The 23174-nt window shown below is 49.0% G+C and overlaps 6 protein-coding genes across 6 annotated transcripts; 2 read left to right on the top strand and 4 right to left on the bottom strand.

Moving 5' to 3' along the window:
* Window positions 1-918: 918 nt before the first annotated feature.
* On the bottom strand, window positions 919-3872 carry FTJAE_6827 (transporter SEC24; the record flags this gene model as incomplete). Its single annotated transcript, XM_037353480.1, has 3 exons — window positions 919-930; window positions 986-3199; window positions 3258-3872. The coding sequence occupies 3 exons, from the start codon at window positions 3870-3872 to the stop codon at window positions 919-921; spliced, it is 2841 nt and encodes a 946-aa protein (XP_037206076.1).
* A 3085-nt stretch (window positions 3873-6957) lies between these two features.
* FTJAE_6826 (uncharacterized protein) lies at window positions 6958-7577 on the top strand (the record flags this gene model as incomplete). The annotated part of the gene is made up of 3 exons (XM_037353479.1): window positions 6958-6983; window positions 7040-7291; window positions 7553-7577. The coding sequence occupies 3 exons, from the start codon at window positions 6958-6960 to the stop codon at window positions 7575-7577; spliced, it is 303 nt and encodes a 100-aa protein (XP_037206075.1).
* A 359-nt stretch (window positions 7578-7936) lies between these two features.
* Window positions 7937-10022, bottom strand: FTJAE_6825 (negative acting factor; the record flags this gene model as incomplete). The annotated part of the gene is made up of 4 exons (XM_037353478.1): window positions 7937-8200; window positions 8370-9137; window positions 9190-9876; window positions 9963-10022. 4 exons carry the CDS (start codon window positions 10020-10022, stop codon window positions 7937-7939), a joined length of 1779 nt encoding a protein of 592 aa, XP_037206074.1.
* A 3783-nt stretch (window positions 10023-13805) lies between these two features.
* FTJAE_6824 (hydrolase (HAD superfamily)) lies at window positions 13806-14528 on the top strand (the record flags this gene model as incomplete). The annotated part of the gene is made up of 1 exon (XM_037353477.1): window positions 13806-14528. One exon carries the CDS (start codon window positions 13806-13808, stop codon window positions 14526-14528), a length of 723 nt encoding a protein of 240 aa, XP_037206073.1.
* Window positions 14529-14868: 340 nt separating this feature from the next.
* Window positions 14869-17328, bottom strand: FTJAE_6823 (thiamine repressible regulatory thi1; the record flags this gene model as incomplete). Its single annotated transcript, XM_037353476.1, has 6 exons — window positions 14869-15712; window positions 15765-15935; window positions 15984-16618; window positions 16671-16778; window positions 16860-17205; window positions 17264-17328. The coding sequence occupies 6 exons, from the start codon at window positions 17326-17328 to the stop codon at window positions 14869-14871; spliced, it is 2169 nt and encodes a 722-aa protein (XP_037206072.1).
* A 1078-nt stretch (window positions 17329-18406) lies between these two features.
* Window positions 18407-22486, bottom strand: FTJAE_6822 (MSN5 (multicopy supressor); the record flags this gene model as incomplete). The annotated part of the gene is made up of 6 exons (XM_037353475.1): window positions 18407-19185; window positions 19243-20249; window positions 20301-20404; window positions 20454-21332; window positions 21382-21570; window positions 21620-22486. The coding sequence occupies 6 exons, from the start codon at window positions 22484-22486 to the stop codon at window positions 18407-18409; spliced, it is 3825 nt and encodes a 1274-aa protein (XP_037206071.1).
* Between the last annotated feature and the right edge of the window lie 688 nt (window positions 22487-23174).

The raw sequence follows: 23174 nt of genomic DNA, 5'->3' as shown, positions 1-23174 counted from the left end.
GTTCGACAAAGATTCCTCAACGTACGTATCTATGTGTTTCACCAACCTAATGCCATGCCATGCCATGCCATGCCATGCCGCTTCACATGTCACCGACTCTCATTCTTCCTCCCTCAACGGCATGACCTGAACTGAACTGAGCTGATTCACCTGGATAGGTAGGTAGGAATGGAATGTAGGTATAGAGAGAAGCACCGTGTGTATCTGTGTTCTTAAAATAACCTCCCCCAGCGCCTAATTCTAGCCATCATTGGCTACTTGGCCCGTTAGGCGCGTGCGTTTCACACCCACCGATTCGGCGGCGTTTCATCATTGGATAGCGAGGTCCTTGTATCATCTCACTCACATATGTACAGATATGTACCAACTCAGGGAACATCGCGTCTGCGGCTGCGTCTGGTGCCTGTATCAGATTTTCATTCCATGGGGACCAAACCAAACCAACAACCCCTCGATCATGGATTCATCCAAGGAATCGGGTCTCCTTTCCGTTTGGTTTCTGAAGGAATGCACTTCTAAAAATATCATGCATTACTATGCATGTCAGTCTATCGCTCTTGGTTGGCTGTATCATGTCTTCTCCCTGGTTGTACTGTTTAATGCTATCATCATGGGCCCCTATGTACATACTTGGACTACAACATCACCATGATCATGATGGCAATGCTCTCAACATCACCTCACCTCACCCCGTCACGTTAAGGCATTCTTCGCGATCTTGCTCACAAAACAATTCATTTCATTCACTCACTCTAATTGACACCATTCGTCCTCGCATCCCTGTTACCAAAAACAGCCGACTGCTTCTCCAGGACCTCGACTCCAGTCATTGAACCCTCCTCATCCCGATCCCAATATTACAAGGACAGATCCGACCCACTCCTCCGTCTACAAACGCTCAACTTTTCGTGAGCTATTCTACTGAACAACCTTGATACAAAAGTTAGTTTGTCATCTCAACCAATATTATCATCCATCAACTCACCTTTTCTCTCAGCATGCCTAGCCATTGAGCTGCGCTTACACCCTGGTCGGCTCGATCCTCCACGAGTAGCGTTTGCGCCCAGAGCTTCAGACTAGGTTCTCCGTCTTCTCGCACGATATACAGGTGGGGCAATGTAATGCTGCCAACCCCTAGCGACTTGTGGTCCCGGCTCTTCTGAACAATAGCTCGCACCCGTTCGTTGAAGTCTCCTTCAAGCTCGGGTACGCGTCCCTTGCCGACCTGGATCTGGCCTCTGTCTTCCACTCCAAACACGTCTTGCACCAATTGCGGTACGGCATCACGGCCGACCCACAAGAACTGAGTTTGCCCATCGTCGATGAGGTAAAGGCCGTAGGGCACAAGCCTCTCTGAAGAGAGGTTGAGCGCAGGAGGGAGCGCAATGTGGCCCGTCTCCTGGTCGGGAACTCCCGCGTTGTCGGGCATATCGTGTAGTGAGTAGAGCCGTGGGTAAATGTAGCGCATCAAGAGAGGCACAGGAAGCGTTGACAGGAGGCAGAGCGCTGCCGATCTGATGTCGGAGGGGATTTGAGATGACTTGCGGAGACCAACGTTCTTGATCAGCCCCAGGAACAGGAGGGGAAGACCGCGGAGGTTGGCGGGGAATTGCAGACCGCCACCCATGCTGCCTCCAGCCAACTCCTTCTTGAACGTCTGCAAGAGCTCGGTAACCTTGCTCTGCAGAGCGTCGCGGGCCGCATCTAGGCCGCTTGAAAGGGTCCGCTCCACGGCCTTGTGACTGAAGTAAGTGGTGATGGCACACTGGTCCGCTGAGGCGTACATATCGGATAGATTGGTCGTTGTAGGAAGGGCCAGAGTCATGACTCGGATGCGACGCTCGCCATTGCAGGTTGTGTGCAACACTGCTGCTTGGAGGCAGATGACGTTCTTGGTAAGATTCTCATCAATAGCCACCTCAACAACGTAACATTGATCGCGGGGGAAGGCCGGGAAAGCGCAGAGATCAGAGCTTCGGTTGAAGAAGTTGCCGTAGAATGTGTTCATTCTTAGACCACTTGTGGCTCGGACTCGGAGAACAGCCTCGAGACCAATTTCAGACGAAAGATAGTCGCTGAACTCGGAAGCAAACTTGAGGGCATCCTCAGGTCGCGAGGCATGCCAGCCTGGGTAGAACCAGGTCTGGCCACCAGTGTATCGAGGGAGGTTGCTGAGCGAAGCCACATCTTGATACTGTGATGAGAAGAGGAACATATCAATAGAGACCTGGCTCTTTGAGCACTCGACAGCAAAGCTCTTGTAGAAACTATTGGCTGTTTGGAGCAGAGCTCCCTCCTTTGATGTGCCAAGAAGCTTCTTGTCCTCACGCATTTCGAGCTTGCCGACACCAAGGTTGGGCAGGGAAGCAGTCAAAACGACAATCTTGCCTCCCAGGGTGGAGATAAGCTTGTGAGCTGCGCGCAGGGCCGATCCCATGCATGAACCATTGCTCTGGTTGTTCTGGAACATGTCGGGAAGCTTCTGCAGGAATTTCTCCACGCTTTGTCGGCTCTCGCTGAGAGGAACCAGGAGCTCGTTGGGGATAGGCAGGAAAGGCTCGTCGAGATCGCTGACAACCAGCATATTGGTCTCGCCATTCTCATCAGTATCTTTGGGGATCGAGAAGTAGTGGAGGCTAGAGTCCACAGCCAAGAAACCAAGGCGTGTGCGGCGATCAGCATTTGGTATCCGGTCAAGGCTGTCCAAGATGGTGCGGGCCGCGGTGGCCACGAGTCCGGTTGAGACAGCAGCGTAGCTGACATCGAAACAGAACAGGTAAATGAGGGGCTGAGGTGGGCGAACCATGTACTCCTGGGGAGCGACAAACTCAACAACAGCATGGTTCAGCTCGGGTCGCTGCCATCGGTCAACACTCTGCTGGGCAGCGGCGTCCCAATCGAAAGCCTGAGGAACGTCGTTTGTCAGATTACACATATTACACCTCCATCGGTGTCCCTGGTCCAGGAAAGTGACATATGGGTTGATATATGTTCTACAACGTCGGCAACGCGAGATGACTTGATCCTGCACAACAGGTACGGGATCCTCATCGTCGTGGAGAGAACCGTAGGGCTGGATGACGAGCGCAAGGGGCAGCTTGGATTTCTTCAGGAGCGAGTGGGTGGTGGGAACAGCGTTGAGAGTCGATCGGAAATATCGCGGGGAGCAGTTGGCGTCCGGGGACGGAGTAACACTCGTCTAATAGGCGAAAGTTAGTGATTGACAATATTACCATGCCTGAGAATGAGCAACTCACGTTGGGAGGAAGAACAATCGGGGGCGGGGGAAGGTCAAGCTCCGAGACATTGAAGGGCTGGCTAAGGAGATCAGTTGGATAGAGCTGGTTCAGAACAGCAGGGCGAGGAGGCTGAGCGGCCTGGGGTTGTTGAGCCTGGCCGCCAATGTTCATGTTGCCGACGCCTTGAGTAATGCCGCCAACTCCTGGCGCGGGCTGCTGAGCACCAGGTGCTGGGTATCCTTGATCGGGAGCTTGGTAGCCATACTGAGGAGCCTGAGGAGCAGCGGGTTGCTGTGCGCCGTATCCCTGGGGATATTGGTATCCTTGAGGGGCAGCGGCTTGAGGTTCGGCCTGATAACCTCCATAACCTGGCTGAACGGGAGGGGCACCGAATTGCTGAGGAGCTCCGCCGGTCTGAGCACCAGCGACGGCGTTGGCACCGGTACCGACCTCGAAAGCCTGGGCCGCATACCCTCGCTTCTTCTTCTTGTGGCCTTGATCGTGGGGCTGTTGCTGTTGGGCGGCGGCAGGGTCCTCGTAAGCCTGTTGAGGTTGCTGTTCTTGGCCAGCATATTGATCGTATTGCTGGGCTGGATAGCCGCCGAAGCCGTCACCAGGAGGGGGCATCGACATGGTTGAAGTGTGAAGGGAGCAGTGTCGCACCCGAGGTTGAGGCAAGGTGTATACGGATGTGTAAACGGTGTCGGTCAATCGGTCGAGAAACGGTTCAAAAGGCGCTGCAGAGGAGCAGGCGTTTTAGCAATTGACAGAAAATGGGAGAGTAAAAGGCGACACCCGGTCCGAAGCTCCCAGTCGACGAAATCTGTAGGTTGGACTGGGATGGAGGAGGATAAATGGAGGTGCGTGTTTGGTGGTTGATGAGCTTAGAGCTGTTAGGTAGCGTAGCCTGTGTCTGTCTGTCCGTCCGTCTGTCTGCATGTCTGGCCTCTTCGCATTGGTCACCGCCACAGCGACAAAGCCAAGAATCCTGTAGTGCCAAAGGAGGGGCTACCTTAGTACATACTACCAAAACTCATGGTTGCCTGAGCCACGCTATCAGATGCCAAAGAGGGCGAGAAGAGGACAACGATATCACTACATCCTCACGTGTTGATATGAGTCAACTCAGAATAGCAATCAATTAGTATTTGTAGATGTGTCTACGTATGCTCATCGATATTACAAGCTTGGAGCTACTGTGGCGTCAAAGCTTCATCGGCACCTAAGCTCCCCGTGCCCGTCTGGTGGGAGTGCACAGCCACATCCCATTGTACCATGTCATGTCATGGGATGGATATAAATCAAGAACTGTCGCATCCACGAACACAACCTTACCTTAGTAGTTACCTTGGGTATTTCTCAAAACTTAAGGTACTGATATTAGGTAATATGCTTAGTTAGATACGTATCTCTCATCATGCTGATCAGGGTCATCTGTCCTGTTCTCGATATAGATAATGATAGGAAAGTACCTAGCCTTCACCTTGTGGCGCTCCCTATACAACGTACCTAGGTAAGTCTTGAAACTGGTGGCGGATGTTGAGTTGCCTGTATTGAATTAAGAGCGATATGATTGGGTTTAAATAACTCAACCGACCTCATCTTTAAATTGGATTTTTGAAAGTCATGTTGATTCTCGGTTTTGATTCATATCCCCATCACCAAAACCTGTTACCCCAGAAACTCTGTCTCAGGCCAAATGAATACACAGAAGCGCATGTCGTCTAAATAGCAGTACTCCTAGGGTCCTGTTGATTGACTTAGTACCACGAACTTCTATGACTCTATAGGTCACTGAAGTAAAAAACCGGTGTTGGTATACACGAAACACCTTAGGCACCTCTGGGTAACGATAAGATGTACTCACCGACAGAGTCTTATAAGTACATAGATTAGGGAGACATCTGGGCCGAAAAGCTTTTCATGCAGTTCTTTTAGTCAATAAGCTGTTATGTGGTAAATTTGACTATTTGTCGATAGATTCGAGCTCCTCCCCGTGGTGTAAGTGGTCACATTTGCGAAAGGTAGCAGCATAGAATGCTAGGAACTAGGTAGAACTAGTGATGGATAGCACAAGGAGGGAAATATCATGTTATCCACGTGAACTACACAATGTTAAGCCGTATGAGTCGGAAGATAGTTGACAGTCCTTCCTCATATCACGCCCCTGTCTCGAGCCAAGACAGCTGATTTGTGAGGGTTGGCTGCTGCACAATTAATGACGCCAATATATATACATCTAGCAAATCTTATACCTATCAATGTATTCTGATTCTCTCTTTATCAACGAGAAGTTAGGCACAGGTCTGTGTATATGATACATAGCCGTGAAAACAACCGCTCTTTAAAATGTTGCATAAATGGCTAGCATTCTACTTTGTTATTACACACCCTTAGGTCAACGTCTCTCTTTCATTGTATGCTGAATGCCTTGGGACTATCAAGTCATGTAATTGTTTGACTGGCCACGGAAACTCAGAGTGATGTTCATGTGCTTGTACTCTGGCGACTAACCAGATGACGAGAGGAAGCAATGGCTAGGTCAAGAATGAGACAGTGCACCTCTATGGGTGGTGTAACAAGAGTTGACATGTTTCTTTCGCATTGAATCAGTTAGAAGCTTGGTGATCAACGTGTTAAGCTCCCATGCTTTCCATAGACCTTGGATGTTACGCTGTAAAATTGGTCTCACTTGCTTTCAACCACTCTTATCACAGTCTGAAAATTCTATATGATAGTATGATTTCTCTGTAAAGATAGAATAGCGCACGCTTCTCATACGTAGTCATTCAGAGCGTCAGATAAAAACATCATGATTGCTTCTTCAAAGCCTCACACAAACCCCCTGCATCACCACACCAGCATTGTACATAGACTGTTCTCGATTCACCACAGGGGAAAATAAGTCAGCCGCCACCAAAGCTTGAATCCTTCAGGCTGTCAACAATTTAAGGTATGACAGGTGAGTCTAGGCAAACAGTGAGTGTTTGTAGGGCAAGACATTACCCAATCCGTACCTATTTTATGTGGTTTATTTTTGCACTTCATCTCATCTTTTGCACTGCCACTGCCACTGCATGGATCGCATGGACGGCATTCTCAGGTATAGCAACATGTTCAAGAGCACGATCTTGCACTGAATCAAAGCAACTCTAAATGGAGAAGCCCTTGTTTCCGTCTCACAGACTGAGTACCCAAGGTTCCATCCATACGACAAGGCATCAAGTGTTTCGATACATCGTTCCCCTCCATGATCCACTAACATCAGCCAAAGTTACAGGAGGGCAGCCCCTCTGACAAGACCTGGACCCTTTTTTTTTCGATAGGTACAGTACCGAACAATCCAATTGGCGATCCCCGAACCCAAGTTCCATTAACGGGCGGGTTTTCGCGAATACTTTAGTTCGAGGGCGAGCTAGTCCAGGTACTTGACTTTCCATACTCACATGCATCCCTAATAAAGTAGTACTCTATCCCCCAGATCCTTCAGCTTTTAGGTAGTCCCCTCAATTCTTTGCGCAACCCCCTTTCGGCTGCCTCTCTCTCTTTCTCTCTCTCTCTCTCGCTATCTCTCTTCCCTCCCTCTTCATACTCTCTCTATTCTTCTTTACTTCTCCAACTGCGTTGATCGCATTCGACACTTCTCTTCTCCAGCTCAGCGCATCTCTCGTCACTATCGCCAATCGCCGCTTTCACATTGCACGTGTCGCAATCAAACATGGCCAAACAACCTTCAGCTCTCAGGTACAGCTGCACCGCCAGCTTTCACTCCAAAGACAGTATCTAATTGACTCTTACAGTCAGGTCCTTCCTCTCATCATCGTCTTCGCTCTGCTCAGCGTAGGCGGCTGGATCGGCTACCAAGTCTACATCAGCGTCGCCAAGATGTCCGATGCTGCGTCCGAGCGCATGGGCAAGAAGAACGTCGTTTTCACAAAGGATGGTGTAAAGGTCGGCGTTAAACAAATCAAGAACGAAAACTATGTCGATGCGACGCAAAGCTGGTTCGTCAAGGCGTGGAATCTAGGCACGACATCAGATGCTAGTAAAAGGTGCGTACATCGTGGTATCTTTTCTTGTGAAAGTGGATGGAATAGGACCTGACAATGTCTACAGCAAGAAACAAAAATAAAACTCAATCACCACTCCGTCACGAATTTTCTATCTCAATTCGGGTATGCTAGGGGCATGGGTAGCACGCACGCAGACATCCATAGGACCATTCAACGAATTTCTTCACTAGGACAGTTTCTTTAAACTTGATTCATATCACGCCATATATCCGGTTGCAAGATTGCTCTATAATACAACAGATTGCACTTGGAAAAGTTCCTGTGATCGTAACCTTCCCTACCATACCAGTAAAACCCCATAGTACTATGGATATCCACTCGTCTAATACGTACATCCAAGATGGCACCAGCCAAGCCCCTACACTTTCGTTTCGAGTATCGGATCTGCAATTGCACAATCGAGTTTAGATCAAACAAATTCACGGTAATCTTTGAACGCCTGGTACCAATTCAACAATGGCACAATGCCAACTCATAGACTAGAAGTCGACCAAGGTTATTCAGGACCAGCCATCCTCTATTTTATAGGTTATCCAGAACCTCTGTAACGTCTATATGGCATATCTGGAGATGAGATGTTTTCAAAATCCTTCAAGACAAGATTATATCTCTGATATCCCATGATTAACTCTGAAATTGCAGCAAGCCGTCGGCTACCCTCTCGGTATTTGGTAAAGACCCCCTGGCTTTGCTCAGCAGCTCAGTTTTCTGTTTCTCGGCTCTCTCCTTCTGCATAGCTTCATGCTGTTGTATTGGGTTCAGAGTATACCCTGCCATAGCTGGTGCTGTCTTGGACGATAAGAGCTTTTCAAAGTTGTAGGAGGCAGGGTACGGGCTCGCCATCAAGCCATCCCTGCGGATGAGCATGGACGGAACACGAACATTGAGCTGTGGAGAAGTGTCAGTCGACCCTGAAGTTGATACCAGAAAAAGCAACAAATGTGGGGATAGATGAATGCTGAAAAGGGGAAAGAAGACGAACAAAGGACAAAGGAGAAAAAGAAAAGAAATGTTAAGCGGAGGCAGATAGCTCCAGGGGGTTATAGAGGATACTCACTTGTTTAAGCACATTGGCGTACCTAACACCAAGATGATTGCCAATAAACTCAAGTCGGCCTTTGACCCATGCTCTCTGGGCATCAGTCGTATAATCTTGACCCTGGACACAGGTCAGGGGCCAAGTGAGGAAGTATCCTGGCAGACCTTTCAGGGCATCTTCCTCTCCACAGCCAAACGCGGACAGGTTAGCACGCTCAAGAAGCTCCCTGCGACTGGAAAACCAGCCCAACTGGTAGGGTACCGAGGAAATGATATCCGTGATGGTATCAACACACGTCCTCGCAGCTGTTGCGTATTCGGGTGTTGTTCGGTAGTCGACTGGGGCGCAAACCCATGCAGCACAGCGAACAATCAGTGATGCGAGAATGATGCGAGAGCAACGCATCAAGTTCCATACGCTGACAACCCAGAGGTCCTGATATGCGTCTATTCGTCCTGGGAAAACCTCAGCCATGCCGTAGTTCCCACTGGGAACATTGTCCTCCCAAGCCACAGCTTTGTAATGGAAGTACTCGGGCAATTGGTTCGCCCAAGCCACATGTTGCTGATCGAGAGTCTGACATCGACGAATAATATCTAGAAGCAGCTCGATATTCTCGGGGCTACGGGCCAGGGACGCCATCAAGCGATTGGACTCAGCCCTGAGCTCTGCTGTACGGATGTTAAGTCGCTGACACTCGGCTCCGTACTGATTCTTGTAGCTGTCAGTTATCCACCATTCAACTCCCATAGCCGGGGGTGTGCCTGTGGTCAAAGTGTGAATGATCTAGTCGCTCGTTAGATAGTGGTCAGCCGAGGAACGAATAAAAAGGGCGTACCATTTGCGTTCTTGTGGCTACAAAAAGAGCCAGGCCTGTCTTGGTTCGCATCTGCTTTCTATCTCTCGACTTAACTAGTTGAATAGCTCCTTCAATATGAGAACCCCAAGCGAGCATTCCCAATTGCTTTGCGGTGATGTTCTCAAAAAGTCCCAAAAGCAGCACAGCTGCCAAAGTTGAGTCCTCCTTGGATAGAACGGGATCCTTCAGAGCGCTGAATGTGGCAGAAAGTGCTTTCGTATAACATCCTAAAGCCTTGTTCTCAAAATTGCAACCTGAACCGACACGGTTCCCCAGTGATGCCATAGCACATGCATCAAACGCTAGCTTGAAATGGGACGCCTGCTTCTCGCTTTTAAGGAGAGGCACCACGAATTCCATCCATCCACGCGTGTTATCGTGAGAAGGTAGCAGAACGAAGTTCGACAGAAAGTGACATGTTGCCTGCTGGTCCACCGGAAGTTGGAGAGTCGATATAATAGACTGATCGGGTGTTGGTTTGTGAATAGCTACAGCCTTTGATGGTTTACCCTGCTTCAGCGCCGTTGCTTTCCTGCTGGCCTTGCGAGCTCTCATTTCAGTTGCCTGCGTCTCATTGCGGAAGACGAGATCGAATTCATCTTTGTAGCCAGGACATTGTCGCCTGGATTTAGCGCATTGATTACAGGTTGGTTTCGTTTCATCGCACTATGACTGTGAGCTGATGCGTCTAAAGAGCTACAGGAAAACTCTGCTCAAGAAAAAGCCATCCAGCAGTAAAAATAGCAACACACCTTGATTCTTCGGGCTCTGCACATCTGGCAACCCCTAGAGGGCTTGCCGCAGTAGACCATGATTGATCGTGGTTTCTTGATAAATCCCAAGAGCGACGAACCGATCACGATGTTATGTCAAAATTCCCAGCAGGGGATATTGACAGAAGTGGAAAGAAGATGGGGGAGGATTATTGTCCAACAGCTGACTGTCCAACGGCCTCCTGGGAGGACAGAGTAAACGAGAACGGCGGGATAGGGCGTACGAAGACGCGAGGTTGCATACGGGGATGAAAGAGAGCGAAGGCCGTAGCTGGTTACTTAATGTGACGGATCCAATATGAACAGTTCAGTCTTTTGGAAGAGTGAATGAAAGTCTAGTATATGGTGATGCTCTGCTTCGAGATGGCCAACACCTAGAAAGTTTGAGGCAACCAAGCAACCAAGAGAGAGTAAGAGTGCCGCTCTCAGAGATGAAGGACCAATTTAATGCAAACACTGACTAGATGGTGGCAAAGATTCCGAGCTGTCGGTGGTTCTGGTGATAAAAGAGTTCGTCTTGGTAGTATGTAGGTACGTATGTACGTGTATATGACAGGGTATGACAGGGGACGATGATGGCTGACGGGGAAGAAAAGGCAACAAAAGGGTCCAGGCAAAGAAAGAAAGAAAGAAAGCGAAGGGGAAAAAAGAGGCAAAGGTGTCCGAGAAGCCGTATCCGAGACGAGTGAGGACGATGGATATGTTTGCTTCGCCTTACACAGCGGGGGGCTAAACAGACGACAGCAGGTTGGCGGTGGAACGTCGACGACGAGATGGAGGGGAGGACAAGGGGGTCAACGTGATGACAAGCGATGAGACAGTCCGAGTTTGCAAGCTTGGCTCAGGATGTCAATGCGAGTGAGTGACAAACGAGGTGATAAGTGACAGATGACGATGGTACAGTAGAGTACTGTACAGCAGAGGGCGGAAGAATTGCTTTTTAGCGACGCCGTTGGAGGAGAGAAAACATGGCAAGAAAAAGGATCCTGACAAAATTGGCTGGATGCTGCAATGCAAGGCAAGGCAATGCAATGCGACGACGCGATGCACGAGGATGGATCGTCAAGGCCCCGCTTGAACGGGCTGTCAGTACATAAGGTACTAATGTATGTAGGTATGTACAGATAGGCAAGGTAGCAAACAATAACGGTGTTTGCCGTTGTTAGCGTGCACCGAAAGTAAACCGAATGCCAGATCAGGACAAATATGCCCCAATTGACTGAGTTGTCGTGCCGATCAAAGTCAAAGCCAAAGCCAAAGCCAAAGTTGAGGAGACATGGAAGTTTTGAGTCGTCGAGTTCTGGAGCCAAACGTTTTAGAATAGAGCGGGAAGACGGGATGCCGTCCCTGATGTGCACTCAGGCACTTGACTCTCCCCTAGCCACTGTAACTTAGTGGCCTCTGCTAAGGGCCACAGCCAATAGAGTTATGGCGGGGACTGACACCACGAACCCGCTTCCACTGATGTGAGGTGCTCTAGTAGTCTAGCTACCTAGTGTAGCTTTCCATGTGGGCTAGAGTTGGAGGCGGCTTGAGCGGGGCTCATTACAGGGGAAGCTTAAGAAACCCTGTAGCCTGAGCCCGAGCCTGAATTGAATTGGTGGGTGGGTGGGTGAGATTCCATACACAGACAGACAGACAGACAGAGAGATCAAGAAAGATGAACCTCGGCATGTCATTGTAGCATTGACGTATACTGTACTCAATTGGTCCAGAAGTTGTCACACACTTTGATATAAAGTGTGAGTATCGACTAGCTGACGTCCGATTATAGTCCAAGATGCTAAACCGAGGTTCATGGTTAATATACTCACTACAGTGAGGAGGGGGGGGGGGCACAGCTAACAACACCAGGCAAAAAGGCCCAATGATGATAGATAATGAACACGATGCAGAACATTGCAAAGTCACTAGCGGTGACAGGAAGACGCATGTTTATGCCCGCTATTTCCACTATGCAAGTTACCCTAACTGCCCACTGCTTTGGAGGGAGGGGAAACCAAGAACCTAACCTAGGTAACCAACATGAACTAGGTATCTAACTATCTAAGAATCAAGGCCCAACATCCATTGCCAGGATCATCATGCAGATAAAATCTGATCGTCTATAGAACGGTCAGATATAGTACATCATCCAATGAGACAAGATCGACGAGGGTCGGCATTTGTGACAGCCGCGCTATTCTATTCGATGGATTATTCGAATGGAACACCCTTGACGATATACATACTCGACCGACATCCTCCTGATCACGGGATCTTTCCGTTGATGCCCAGTAGTCAGGGATGCTTTACGTGCTGTCAATCCTGTCATTGTTAAGCGGGCGGCACAGTGGCATCGGATGATCCTGATGATCCTGGGGCTTTTGCCAATGTCAGTCAATGTGGGATATCCTCGCTTGAATCTTGATGATCTCTAGGGTCCCTATATACAATGTGACATATATATGTAAGCGTTTCAGTACCATTCATATCAAGGCACATCCTGGTTATCGGTGATATCGATGAGATAGATAGTGATCGATCTCCCTCGTGTATGTGCAGAACGCCACGCAAAAGCAAACATGTACATACTTACTTCACGATTGGTAAGGCTGGCACACAGACAGCTTCTCTCCAGAACATAACAACAATGCTTCGAGTGCCACAAATCGAACGATGGGTTCATTGCCGCTTCTGGTAATAGCGGCTAACGTTAGCCCATGTGGGATGTCTCGGCCATCAACGCCTCATCGCCGTTAAAGGTTTCACATATCCAGCCCGTCGTGATCCGTCTTCTCAAGCTGAGACATAGCAGAGCTGTTATTAGACTTGGCTGAGTTGACGAGCCACCTCAAAACATGTTTTCTGCAGCAAGGAGCCGAGGCATCTCTGTTACCAAGGTCTCCCTTGTAAGGCTGCATCAACCTCAAACCAACACATTCAGCCTCCATTCCTTCACATTTGCGATGGGTGGGCCACGCCGTAATAATGAGGCTTCGTGCCTCGGTCTTAGACATTAACGGGCGTCTGCATCTGGTCGATGACCATCTCTTTTGGATGGCCTCAATGCGCATTTCGAATCGCTGGGTTCTCTGCCGTTCCAGCCCTAATAATAAAATATCGAAGCCTGGGTTTTCCACCAACAGCTTCTTGTCAAAGCTTCACAAAATACGCCTCCCATCTCTTATGGAACAATCTCGTACTTCGCGCTTCGGGCTTCACATTTGCGCGAGCTCTCGATTTTCCCATTGCTGAAGGCCTCATAAACCACATTCCTCGTGCTGCTTGAGAGGTAGAAGCCTGTGATGTTCAGAGACGTGCCACTATTCGTTTATCCTTAGAACATAATCACAGATCATTCATTACCGGTGCAGGTTGCACATATTATTGAGTTACTGCACCGTATATACTAAATGCACTCTAGCTAGTTATGTTTCGGTGACCGTTTCTTGTGTAGCTTGTTAACATCTTCTTAGCCATACGTAAATGGTTGAAGCCAAGGGCTGCTCCAGAGAGCTTCTATCTACCCAGTTCAGCTTTCATGGGTTTCTCTACAAGACAATCCCGGTATAAATGGATATTCCCGTCGAGTAGTCCGGGCTTCACCGGCACATCCTTCTCCACTTTCGGTGTGCCGACCGGCATCCTAATTCGGTCACCCTAGACCGGCACCGGCAAACAAGTGTATTATCTCATCAATGTCCAAGTCAACTACAGGGCGTACTCTCCCTATAAATAACCAGTAAAGTACTGTTGTTTGAAGACGATAGACAAGCATCATTCACTCATCATTATCATTATTGTTATCACCAAGAAAACCCCTTCAAATTCAGTGTCAAAATGAGCAAGATCTCCGACTTTGGCCTCCTCTCCTTCGACGTCTATGGCACTCTCATTAACTGGGAGACCGGCGTTTTGAATGGCCTCAAGCCCCTTCTCCAGTCTAATAATGCCGAAATATCTCGGGCAGATCTTTTGAAGATCTACCATGAGGCTGAAGTTGCTCAACAGGAAAAGACTCCTGACATGAAGTATTCTGAACTTCTGACCACCATCCACCCTCATGTTGCAGAGCGTCTCGGCTTCTCTAAGCCCACACCTGAACAAAACAAGGCCTTTGGCGATTCAATTGGATCATGGCCTGCATTCCCTGACACTGTTGATGCCCTTCGTCGACTTGGCAAACATTACAAGCTCGTTGTTCTGTCTAATGTCGACCGCGAGTCCTTCTCCGGCAGCAATGCAGGTCCTCTTCAAGGCACTCCCTTTGACCTGATCATCACCGCACAAGACGTTGGAAGTTACAAACCTAACCTGAACAATTTTAAGTATATGTTGCGGGAAGTGGAGGCCAAATTTGGTATTCCCAAGGAAAAGGTGCTTCAGACTGCGCAGAGCCAGTTTCATGATCATCAGCCCGCAAAACAGATGGGCATCAAATCAAGCTGGATCGAGAGACCTGGAGCTAGTATGGGCAACACAAAGGATCCTGTATATAACTGGAAGTTTGCCACTCTTGGGGATATGGCTGATGCGCTGGAGAAGGAACTTGCTAGCCAGTAAATGAGTCTAAACTTGATATAAATCATGTAATACAGGTCAGCTATGAAAAACTATCAAACCCTTAAACTTTACTTGATCTGTGCACTTCAACTCAAAGTATTCAAGTACTTAGCAAGAGTCATGAACCCTTCTCAACGTGACTCAGACTGATGCCGAGCCAGTTTCGAATGTACAACCAGAAGCCGCGTTAGTTTGTGACAACGAAGCTAAATCAAAACCAAGTCTTGATATCTGGCAATGACCTTGCAGCAATGAGAGAACTCTGAGCTATGACCTGTAGTAAAGTTGTAGTGTACACAGTTAAAGAATTCCAATATCGTAAATCGTAAGTCATATACCATTAAGCCACCAGCTGCTCAAACCCATGATCAAACCAATCTCCCAAATCTGGCAATGAAGTCACTTCCGTACGCGCAGGCAGTGAGCAACCAGTCTTGTAACCTCCGGCCATTCCAGAACACTGATACGTGAGCGAAGCCCCCCCCAAAACGTCCAGCATAGAGTTCTCCTGTCGAGGCAGCTGAAGCGATTCTCCAGGAACAATCTGCTGCATGGAAACCCAGTTTCGAAACTGGAGATATCCATCCTCGTCGAGCTTCCCAGTACTGTCTCGCCTCTTTGCATTGTTCAGCCTGCCGAAAGCAATCTCTAGCCCTTCTACTGTGCGTTTCTCACCACTTGTCGAAAAGACACCGGTTGATATTTCTCGCAGCAATTCCATCCCTTTCTTGCAGGCATCCTTGCAACTGCTGCTCTTGTCAGAGACACATTTTGCTACCAGGGCGAGAACAGCAGCGCAGCAGGAGCTGAACTCCGTGTAAGAAGATTTTGAAAGACTACTTTCATCGTGCAGAGTTTGACAGAGGTGAATAGTGGTGACGGCGCTGTTAATACAGTCGTTGACTAGTTCGCTTCTGAGTTTCGTCCACTCTGCACTCGGGGTATCCTTGGTGTTGATATTCAGCTCGTCCAGGATAAAAGATCGACCAACCAGAATATGAACCAGATTATATGTCAAGAAGAGGTGTAAGTTGGATCGGAATAGTGGTTTGCCAGGCGTCAGGTCTCGACAAAAGGTGTCTTCGGAAAGACTGTGCCAGTAATTGCGAAGCCTCTCCTTGAGTTGGACCATGTTTTGAAATGCTTTAACTTTCTGCACTTTATCTTTGCTCTTCAAAGCCAGACTATGTCTTGTTAGTCCTTCAATTTCAAACAGGATTAGTTAGTATTGCTTACATTCCATCTCGAGCATCCTCCATGAAGATAGTCAGCCTGAGCATGGCCATGTTGTTTTGAAAAGTGTTGATTCTCTCTTTTGGCTGCATTTCTTCCAGATCAATGGGCAGATTAGCATCAATATCTAGTCTCGAAATAGAAACAGGTCGTCCGTGTAAGATGCAAATTCGGCTGTTCTCTGTTAGATCTTGCAAGAGGCTTCGTTGGGACTGAACATACCGTTCGAGAGCGTAAGCAGTCCACCAAACTCTCTTCCGAAGCTCTAACTCTCGAGGAGATAGATCTCGGATAGACTTCTGATGAAGATTGAATTGCGTTGCCACCTTGATAGCAATTCCGAAATAGGTACAAGACAAGCCAGATGGGTCGATAGGAAGGACATACATTCCAAAAAGGAGAAAGGCCTGCACGCTTTCGATGCAGCCCATGCCCAGAATATCAGGGATCAAGTTCGTCGCCTTGCGGTAAAATGTCGATGCAATAGTATCATCTATGGTCTGACAGATATCGTGGGCATCTCTCATGAGCTCTCGATTTGAACCCCTTACCGAAGACTGACAAAGATGCGAGAATTGTGTCCCGAGCGCAAAGACCATCAACGCGACAGAGACCCAAGGGGCATCTTCACTACCCACACGAGTAGGACAAGAGTAGAACTGGTCAAGGCGTTGTCGAAGTGTCTCCTCGTCGGTATAGAAATAGTTTGTTTGGGCGATCTCAAAGAATACTCGCAAGAGTGTCAGTGCAGAGGGAGCTGGTGGAAATAAAGACACAGCTTCGAGCACTGCTGCGTCTCTGGATAGAAGCTGAGAAGTATTTGCTTTGTTACTGACTGCTGTGTCTGTTCCCGAGTCCTGAACGTGTTGTTGTTAGAGACCGGTTGACCTGTGGGACGGGATATCGTACCTCGAACTCAAAGTCGGTCAATTCGTCTTTGACCTTCTTTTGCACACGACGAGAGAACTCATTATGAGAGAACTCTACGTTCGCTGGCACCAAGTCAGCTCTGGCTACCTATACACCGCTTGAAGTAGAACAATACCTACCAGTTGATGCTGTACCTACACTCGCGCAATCCCTACCATCACAACTCACATCGTCGTTCCCAACCTCAATCACATCTCCTAAATCCTCCTCTTCATTGCGTAGAGGTAAAAGATCTGCGATAACGTTCTCCAGCTTCTCCCTGCAGAACTCTTCGAGCCCTGTGTAATGTTTCACGATATGCTCTAGCGCCTGAATACGTTCCGCCTCAAAGTACACAGAGACATCTTCGGACGTTACTTCCACCGCAGATGCCTTGACTGTCTTTGCTGCTGTACGAGAAACTCGGCTTCTTCTGAACCTATCGCTGAACTGACAAGGCCTGCCAAAGTATTTGCATCTGTCGCAGGGCATTGAGCCGATACATTTCTCCTTGAGTCGGCGACAATCATCGCATCTACGTAAAATCAATCAGTTCATGTCTTTGGCTTCAAAGAACATAAAGGAACACTCACGCTCTTGTCGTTCTTCTATGTGTCTTCCGGATAGGGGATGTTGGCCGGTACTCTATTGTATCCATATTCACTCAATCACTGGTGTCAATTACGACGGAGCCGAATGGGGGGAAACGAGCATCAATTCAGTCGCAAAAGCCTCTAGAGAAATCGTGGGAAGTTCCTGATTTTATGCCGGAACTTGATGTCCAAGAATGCGCCGGCTTAAAGCTACTGTACGCAAGCTACGGCCCGGTCCCGGAGAATCAACCGGCGCCGGCGACGGCCTCAAAACAATACTACCTATCTTCATTTAAGTAGAGGCAAGGCACGTGAAAGTGGTGGAAAAGCAAGCCAGAAATTTCCTCCTCGCTTTGCCACTTCAAAGTCAGCTCATTAATCTCCGGGTCCTTTGCGTCTGGCGTCCCCCCAACTAAGACACTGCCACCGCCGGTTCTATCTCCACAAGCCTCATACGCAAGGATGCCACCCTCTTCTCCAATCTAACGCGTGATTGACCTTGCAGCTTTATCGGATGCTTTCCCCGGTGAACCCCCCATAAGTTTATCTCTCAAGAAATCAGCCGACGTCATACAAAAGTCGGTCTCTTGTTCAAAAGGGGGAAACATGTGCCGGGCTGGCTTTCAAGCCCCGGGCCGGCCCTGGCACTACCGAGCCCTCTCTCTATAGTGCTCACCGGTTTCCGGATTCACAGCTGAGCTATAAGAAATGTTTCGCAATGGACTGATTATTGCTGATTGTGGCTGTATATGCAATGTCATTGCGCATTGTATGCAGCCGGCCTCATAAGCTGCAGACGGAGCCAATGCAACATGGCATGATTATGCGTCAACCTCAATACGCAAGTCAAATAACTTCAAGTAAAGCATGTTAATTCTCATCCTAGCCTGACCCATGCTCGCTCTAATACTCCTGATGATTCATTCCAGGTTCCTCAGTCCGGTCCTGTCTATTGTCCCCCCTTATCCGCCCATCTCTATTATACCGCCCAGAAGAAGCTTGGTCACAAGGGCCCTTGGCCTGGACTTGAAATTTCCACCCATTTTTCTTTTCCGCTGGCGGGTCTAAATCTGGTACTGTCCGCTCTCATATTTTCTAAAGGTATTACTGCCTCTGAGGCAATCATCCACCCTCACGGAATCCTTAGCCCTCAAATAGATTCGAGACGCCCTCAAGTGCATCTGGTGTAGCCCGACGAGCCACGTTCATACCTGATCGAGTCGAATCCTGTCCTGACTGCTGGTCGCTCATGAACTGCTGCGCCATCTTGCTTCGGTTCGTTCTCTTGCGATTGGAACCCCCAAATCCACTACTCTTGGGGAGTTTACCCATCTCGGACACACTCACACCCTTGAGATCTTTGAGCAGATCCAAAACAAGAGCTCGCTGCTGGCGAGTATGCGCGCCAGGCTTGGCCATGTACGTCGACAGCCGGTCCAAATCTGACACGTTCACATTGGGTAGTGAGAGAAGTACGTCCCTTGGTGACGATGTGATGGGGCTATAGTAGACGACAATTGTTGCAATCAGCGCGGCCAAGTCCTTCTGTAGTTCCACAAAGTAAGGCTCATGAAATGATGTGATGCAGGCTTTCAGCACATCGAGCGAGATATATTCACGAATGGCCGAAGAGATTCCTGGCGGGATGGGAAACCTATCTGTCGCAAGATGTGCTTCCATTGGGCTCTGTAGCACAGACTTGGGCAACTGGCCATCCACAAGATGAAACTCGGGAACCAATGATATGAACAATCGCAGTATCATGGTACAGCACCTGGTGTCTCGCACGCGAATGCCGTGGGTGCAGAAGACAAGCAAAGGCTCGACAACCTCCTGATGAGTGAGACAGAACCTCCTCAGGCTAGGGTAATCCTTGTCTTGGTCGACTCCCGAATTGTTGTCTCCATTCTGAATTGGCCCATCTAAGGAGACTGTTAGCTGATTGGCTCTTGAGAAACCCGTAACCTCCAGGAACTCACTAGGTTTGGTGGGATCGAGGAAGTCGGCCACCATCAATACCGCCGTGTAGGTCACTTGTCGAAGAATACTTTCCGCTTTCATTTCTTCCTTGAGACCGTCCTCACCGTCTGCAGCCACCTCCTGCTGGCGCTGCATCTTTTCCCATTCCCCGTTAATCTTGGCATCCATTTGTTGGAAGCATGCCGCCAGCAGCTGCGGAAGAAAATGCTCTCGGCAGTCAACAGGACAATCGTCCACAAGATATCTAACCAGGTTCAGCAAGTTACTCTGCTGGTGTGTAGACAACCAAACTGAGTCTGAGAATAGGGCCTTGGAAAGAGGCGCAGAAAGTCCCTCGAATCCGTAAAACTGCCGTTCCAAGCGACTCATGCAATAAATGATCGCATAGGCTGTTTCGCGAACAAATCGAACGGATCCTCGGATAGTTGAGGCGAGACCTTCCATCGTGTTCTTCTTATCCATAACACGAGCATAGAAATCGTCCTTGCTGCCCTCAGAAATTCCGGCTTGCCAAAACCGATCGCTTAGAATTCGGTGAACAGTCGACACTGCTTCACCTGGTAGTCCGACCCAATTGTCAGGTTTATGCGACGCATGCGCGTAAGTCAGAAACTTGAGTAGATCGGCCAAGATTTCTGGGAATCCGTCTTGCCAGAGAGCGTACGAAGCCTTGAAAGCATCTGACGACTTATCAAGTCTCTCAACTGAGAAGGCTAGGAAGCTCTTCGTCGAACGAAGCGGAAGAAGCTTAAGTCGTTCTTCAAGTTCGTTCTGAAGAGCAAGTCCTTCAGCATCGAGTTCTTGCGAGCCCCAATCTGCGATTTCATGTGCTCGGCGGTTGGCCATGTAGTTTTGAGCCTTGTCTAGTCCCAATAACTCACAGAAGCTAGCGTACGACTCCAGAGAGTTGCGCACGGTGTCGGTCTGCCATTGGGCCTTTACAGGATCGATGAACTCACGTAGCTTCTGAATCTTGTTTTGAGCGTCCACACTGGTGGCTCGGTGTCTGCCAACTGGTTAGCAAGCTACTTCCATGTGTCGTCACTGGTATACTGACATAATGATGAAGAGAAAGCTCTTGTAGGCAATGGAGCGCTTCTCATCAAGCGATCCGGACGACATCATTTCGTTGACTTTGCTCTCTATTTGGTCATATACACCCTGCGAGGTAATTAGAATGGGCCCAAGACCAAGGCTCAAATCATCTTACCAGTAAATGATCAGGCATCTCTGACGCCAATCGCTGCAGCTCAATCATACTTTCACCCTGTAGGTCCTTAATAGCGTCATTGAAAGCACGGTATTCTGGCTGGAGAGCTGGCCAGGTCATTAAGATATGCTCCAACACCTTCAGCATAAATGTAGCGTTCTTATTGAGCGCGGTAGTAGAGAAATAGACAAGTAGTTGAAGGGTTCGCTTTCGGATCATGGGGTCCTCAAAGCTCATTTCGAGCAGCTTGTTACACCATGACTCCAGATTGGCTTCAATTTCTGGTCCTTGTTGTTGATGTTCTTGGGGCCGATGCTTGCGCCATTTGGAGTACCCCTTTAATGTGGCCTCAATGACTGTGAATTGAGCATCGATGCGCAGGACTGGCATGGAGTGCTTAAAATAGTTTTGCTTGTTCAAGGGAGGCTGGCCATCATAGAGATGCTGTAATAAATCTTCTGTGCGGCTGAGAATGTGTTGAATCGCGTCAACCAACTTCAACTGGACAACAGCCTCAATGATCTGAGAGCTATATCGACGGTAGTTGCCCAAGAAAGCGTGTCGTTCGGGGACCGTATCTGTATCCTCCATGAGGTAGAGTAATGTTGCGTCTTGAGTATCCTCTGGGAGATTCTCGAATCGAACCAATCTCGAACTGCACGTCTCCAGCAGCGGTGGGATGAAGGCCGAAACAAGCTCGGTTGGGCCAATCAAGCGGTTACTGAGGAGCCGCGTCCATGTGACAAGCACAGGAATAGAGACCATCAGGCTCTGATGCTGCACAACTTGTACTAGGAGCGCCAGGAAGTCTTCCTTGGCGGTATCAGCAGGCAGTTTTGCAAACTTCCTGTCAAAGTAGTCCCCAAGGCAAGACAACATCTACGCAACGAGTTAGTACCACTCTGAAACTATGCGCCATTCGACGTACCTCTGATAGTTTCTTCAGTGTCTGGTACTTGTCTTCGTCAACATCCTCGGGGTCAACTGCAGACCACTCAAAAAGTTGCTTGCATAGTTGTATCGACCCGATTCTGAACATTGGGCCAACTAGGTCCCGAAACTCGTCGTCATTGAAGTTGGTTCTGCAATAGAGAGCATGGAGACCTTCTAATGCAGCCTGTGTTTTGGTCAGCGCAAGTCAATCGTGGACTATTCGAGTAAGTTACCTTTTGAATGGTGACTTGTGACGAAGCTAGCCCAGCACACATAACCTCAACACAACGAGCCGAGGAAATAGCCTTCGGGATTGCCCAAGGCATGAGTGACAAGAACACAGATAGGCCCTTGTGTATGCACATCTTGACATCCTCGTTGTCCTTGGGTGCCTGATTCAGACAGTAATCCAGAAACTGGGACAAGCGGCTTAGCCAACCATCATCGCCATATCGCACCGGAGGGCCGGGCTGACGGTTTGGGAAGGCCTCCACTAACACCGCGGTTGGAGTAAAGATCTCAACACAGGCCTTACTCAACACACCTTCCCGCATGGCGACAACCGAGTCGTCCCCAGTGAAGACTTCATCGGAGAGATTCTCGAGAACAAACATTACGAGTTCCTTGTGCACTGGGGAATCGGCAATATCCCACAGTTGATAAAGCATAGAGTCCATGTCCATCCACTCAGCGCCCCAGCATCTCTTGGCGACCTCAACCCAGAGTTGGGCGGTCTTATTCCTGATATAAGCTGGATCCCCCTTCGCGATGGCTTGGCCAAGACTTAATACCCATTGTCGCAGGGTATCCGTCTGTTCTAGGGTGTACGTTGACCATCGGTACCGGATCGCATGCTCAAGCAGAGAGAGGGCGTAGTGTCGAACAACGGGGGATTGAGCCTTGTCGGATGCGAGGCTATAGCCCTGCATAGGGGCTTCGTCGAATTCCTTGACCTCTTCGAGGAAATCCTGGGCTAGCCTACGGGCATCGTTGGATGAGTACGGGCTATGGACGACCTCAAGCGCCTGGTGGATTTTGGTGAGCACTTGAGATTCACCACCGGCGCCGGCCGAGGGCATTGAGCTCCCGTTGGCTGCCATGTTGGTGCTTTCGTCTGGCGGATCAATACGCGAGCGATGGACTGCTGGCGAATGTAGGGTTCACGGAAAAGTAGAGCAGAGCAGAGCACGGGAGCAAAGGCGCTTGATCTACGCAAGCTTTGTAACGGAGATCTGGTCACGGAGGAATATCTAGGCCAGAGCCATGGATGGAGGCAGAGAAAGGCGGATCGTCGTTGTCTGCTGTTTGGGGTTCACGGGTTCGAGGGTTTCGTTTGCGACGGCGGGAGCAAGATGAAGCAGATAGCGAAGCAAGCAAGCAAGCGAAGAGCCGGAAGTGACTGGGGGAAGATGGCAAGATGCAAATAAGCAAAGCAAATTATTTTTTCCAACAAAGGCGGTGAAGCAGAAGATAACCCGAGAAGAAAAGATTGGTCACAGTATCAAGTTACTTTGGAGATGGTGAGAGTGAAAGCCAAAGCGAAAGTGGTGAGAGAGAAGTTAAGTTAAGTGTTGGGCTAAAATTCAGAGCTCTCAGGCTGAAGAGAGCCGAGAATGATCAGTGAGCGAGCCTAGACCAGCTACCTAACTTAGTACAGCCAGCCAGCCATTGGTGGCGGGGCAGCCCCATTTGAAACAATTCACCTTGCACGCCTCATGCATGAATTCAGAACTGACAAAGAACTTATCGCCCCTAATAAAGTGAGGGCTGAATCAGAAAAAGAAAATA

The sequence above is a fragment of the Fusarium tjaetaba genome, assembly GCF_013396195.1.
Source record: "Fusarium tjaetaba strain NRRL 66243 chromosome Unknown NRRL66243_c0000134, whole genome shotgun sequence".
NCBI classification, from domain to species: Eukaryota; Fungi; Ascomycota; class Sordariomycetes; order Hypocreales; family Nectriaceae; genus Fusarium; species Fusarium tjaetaba.
Note: the sequence above shows the minus strand (reverse complement) of the source record. Positions and strands in the feature narration are given on the sequence as shown.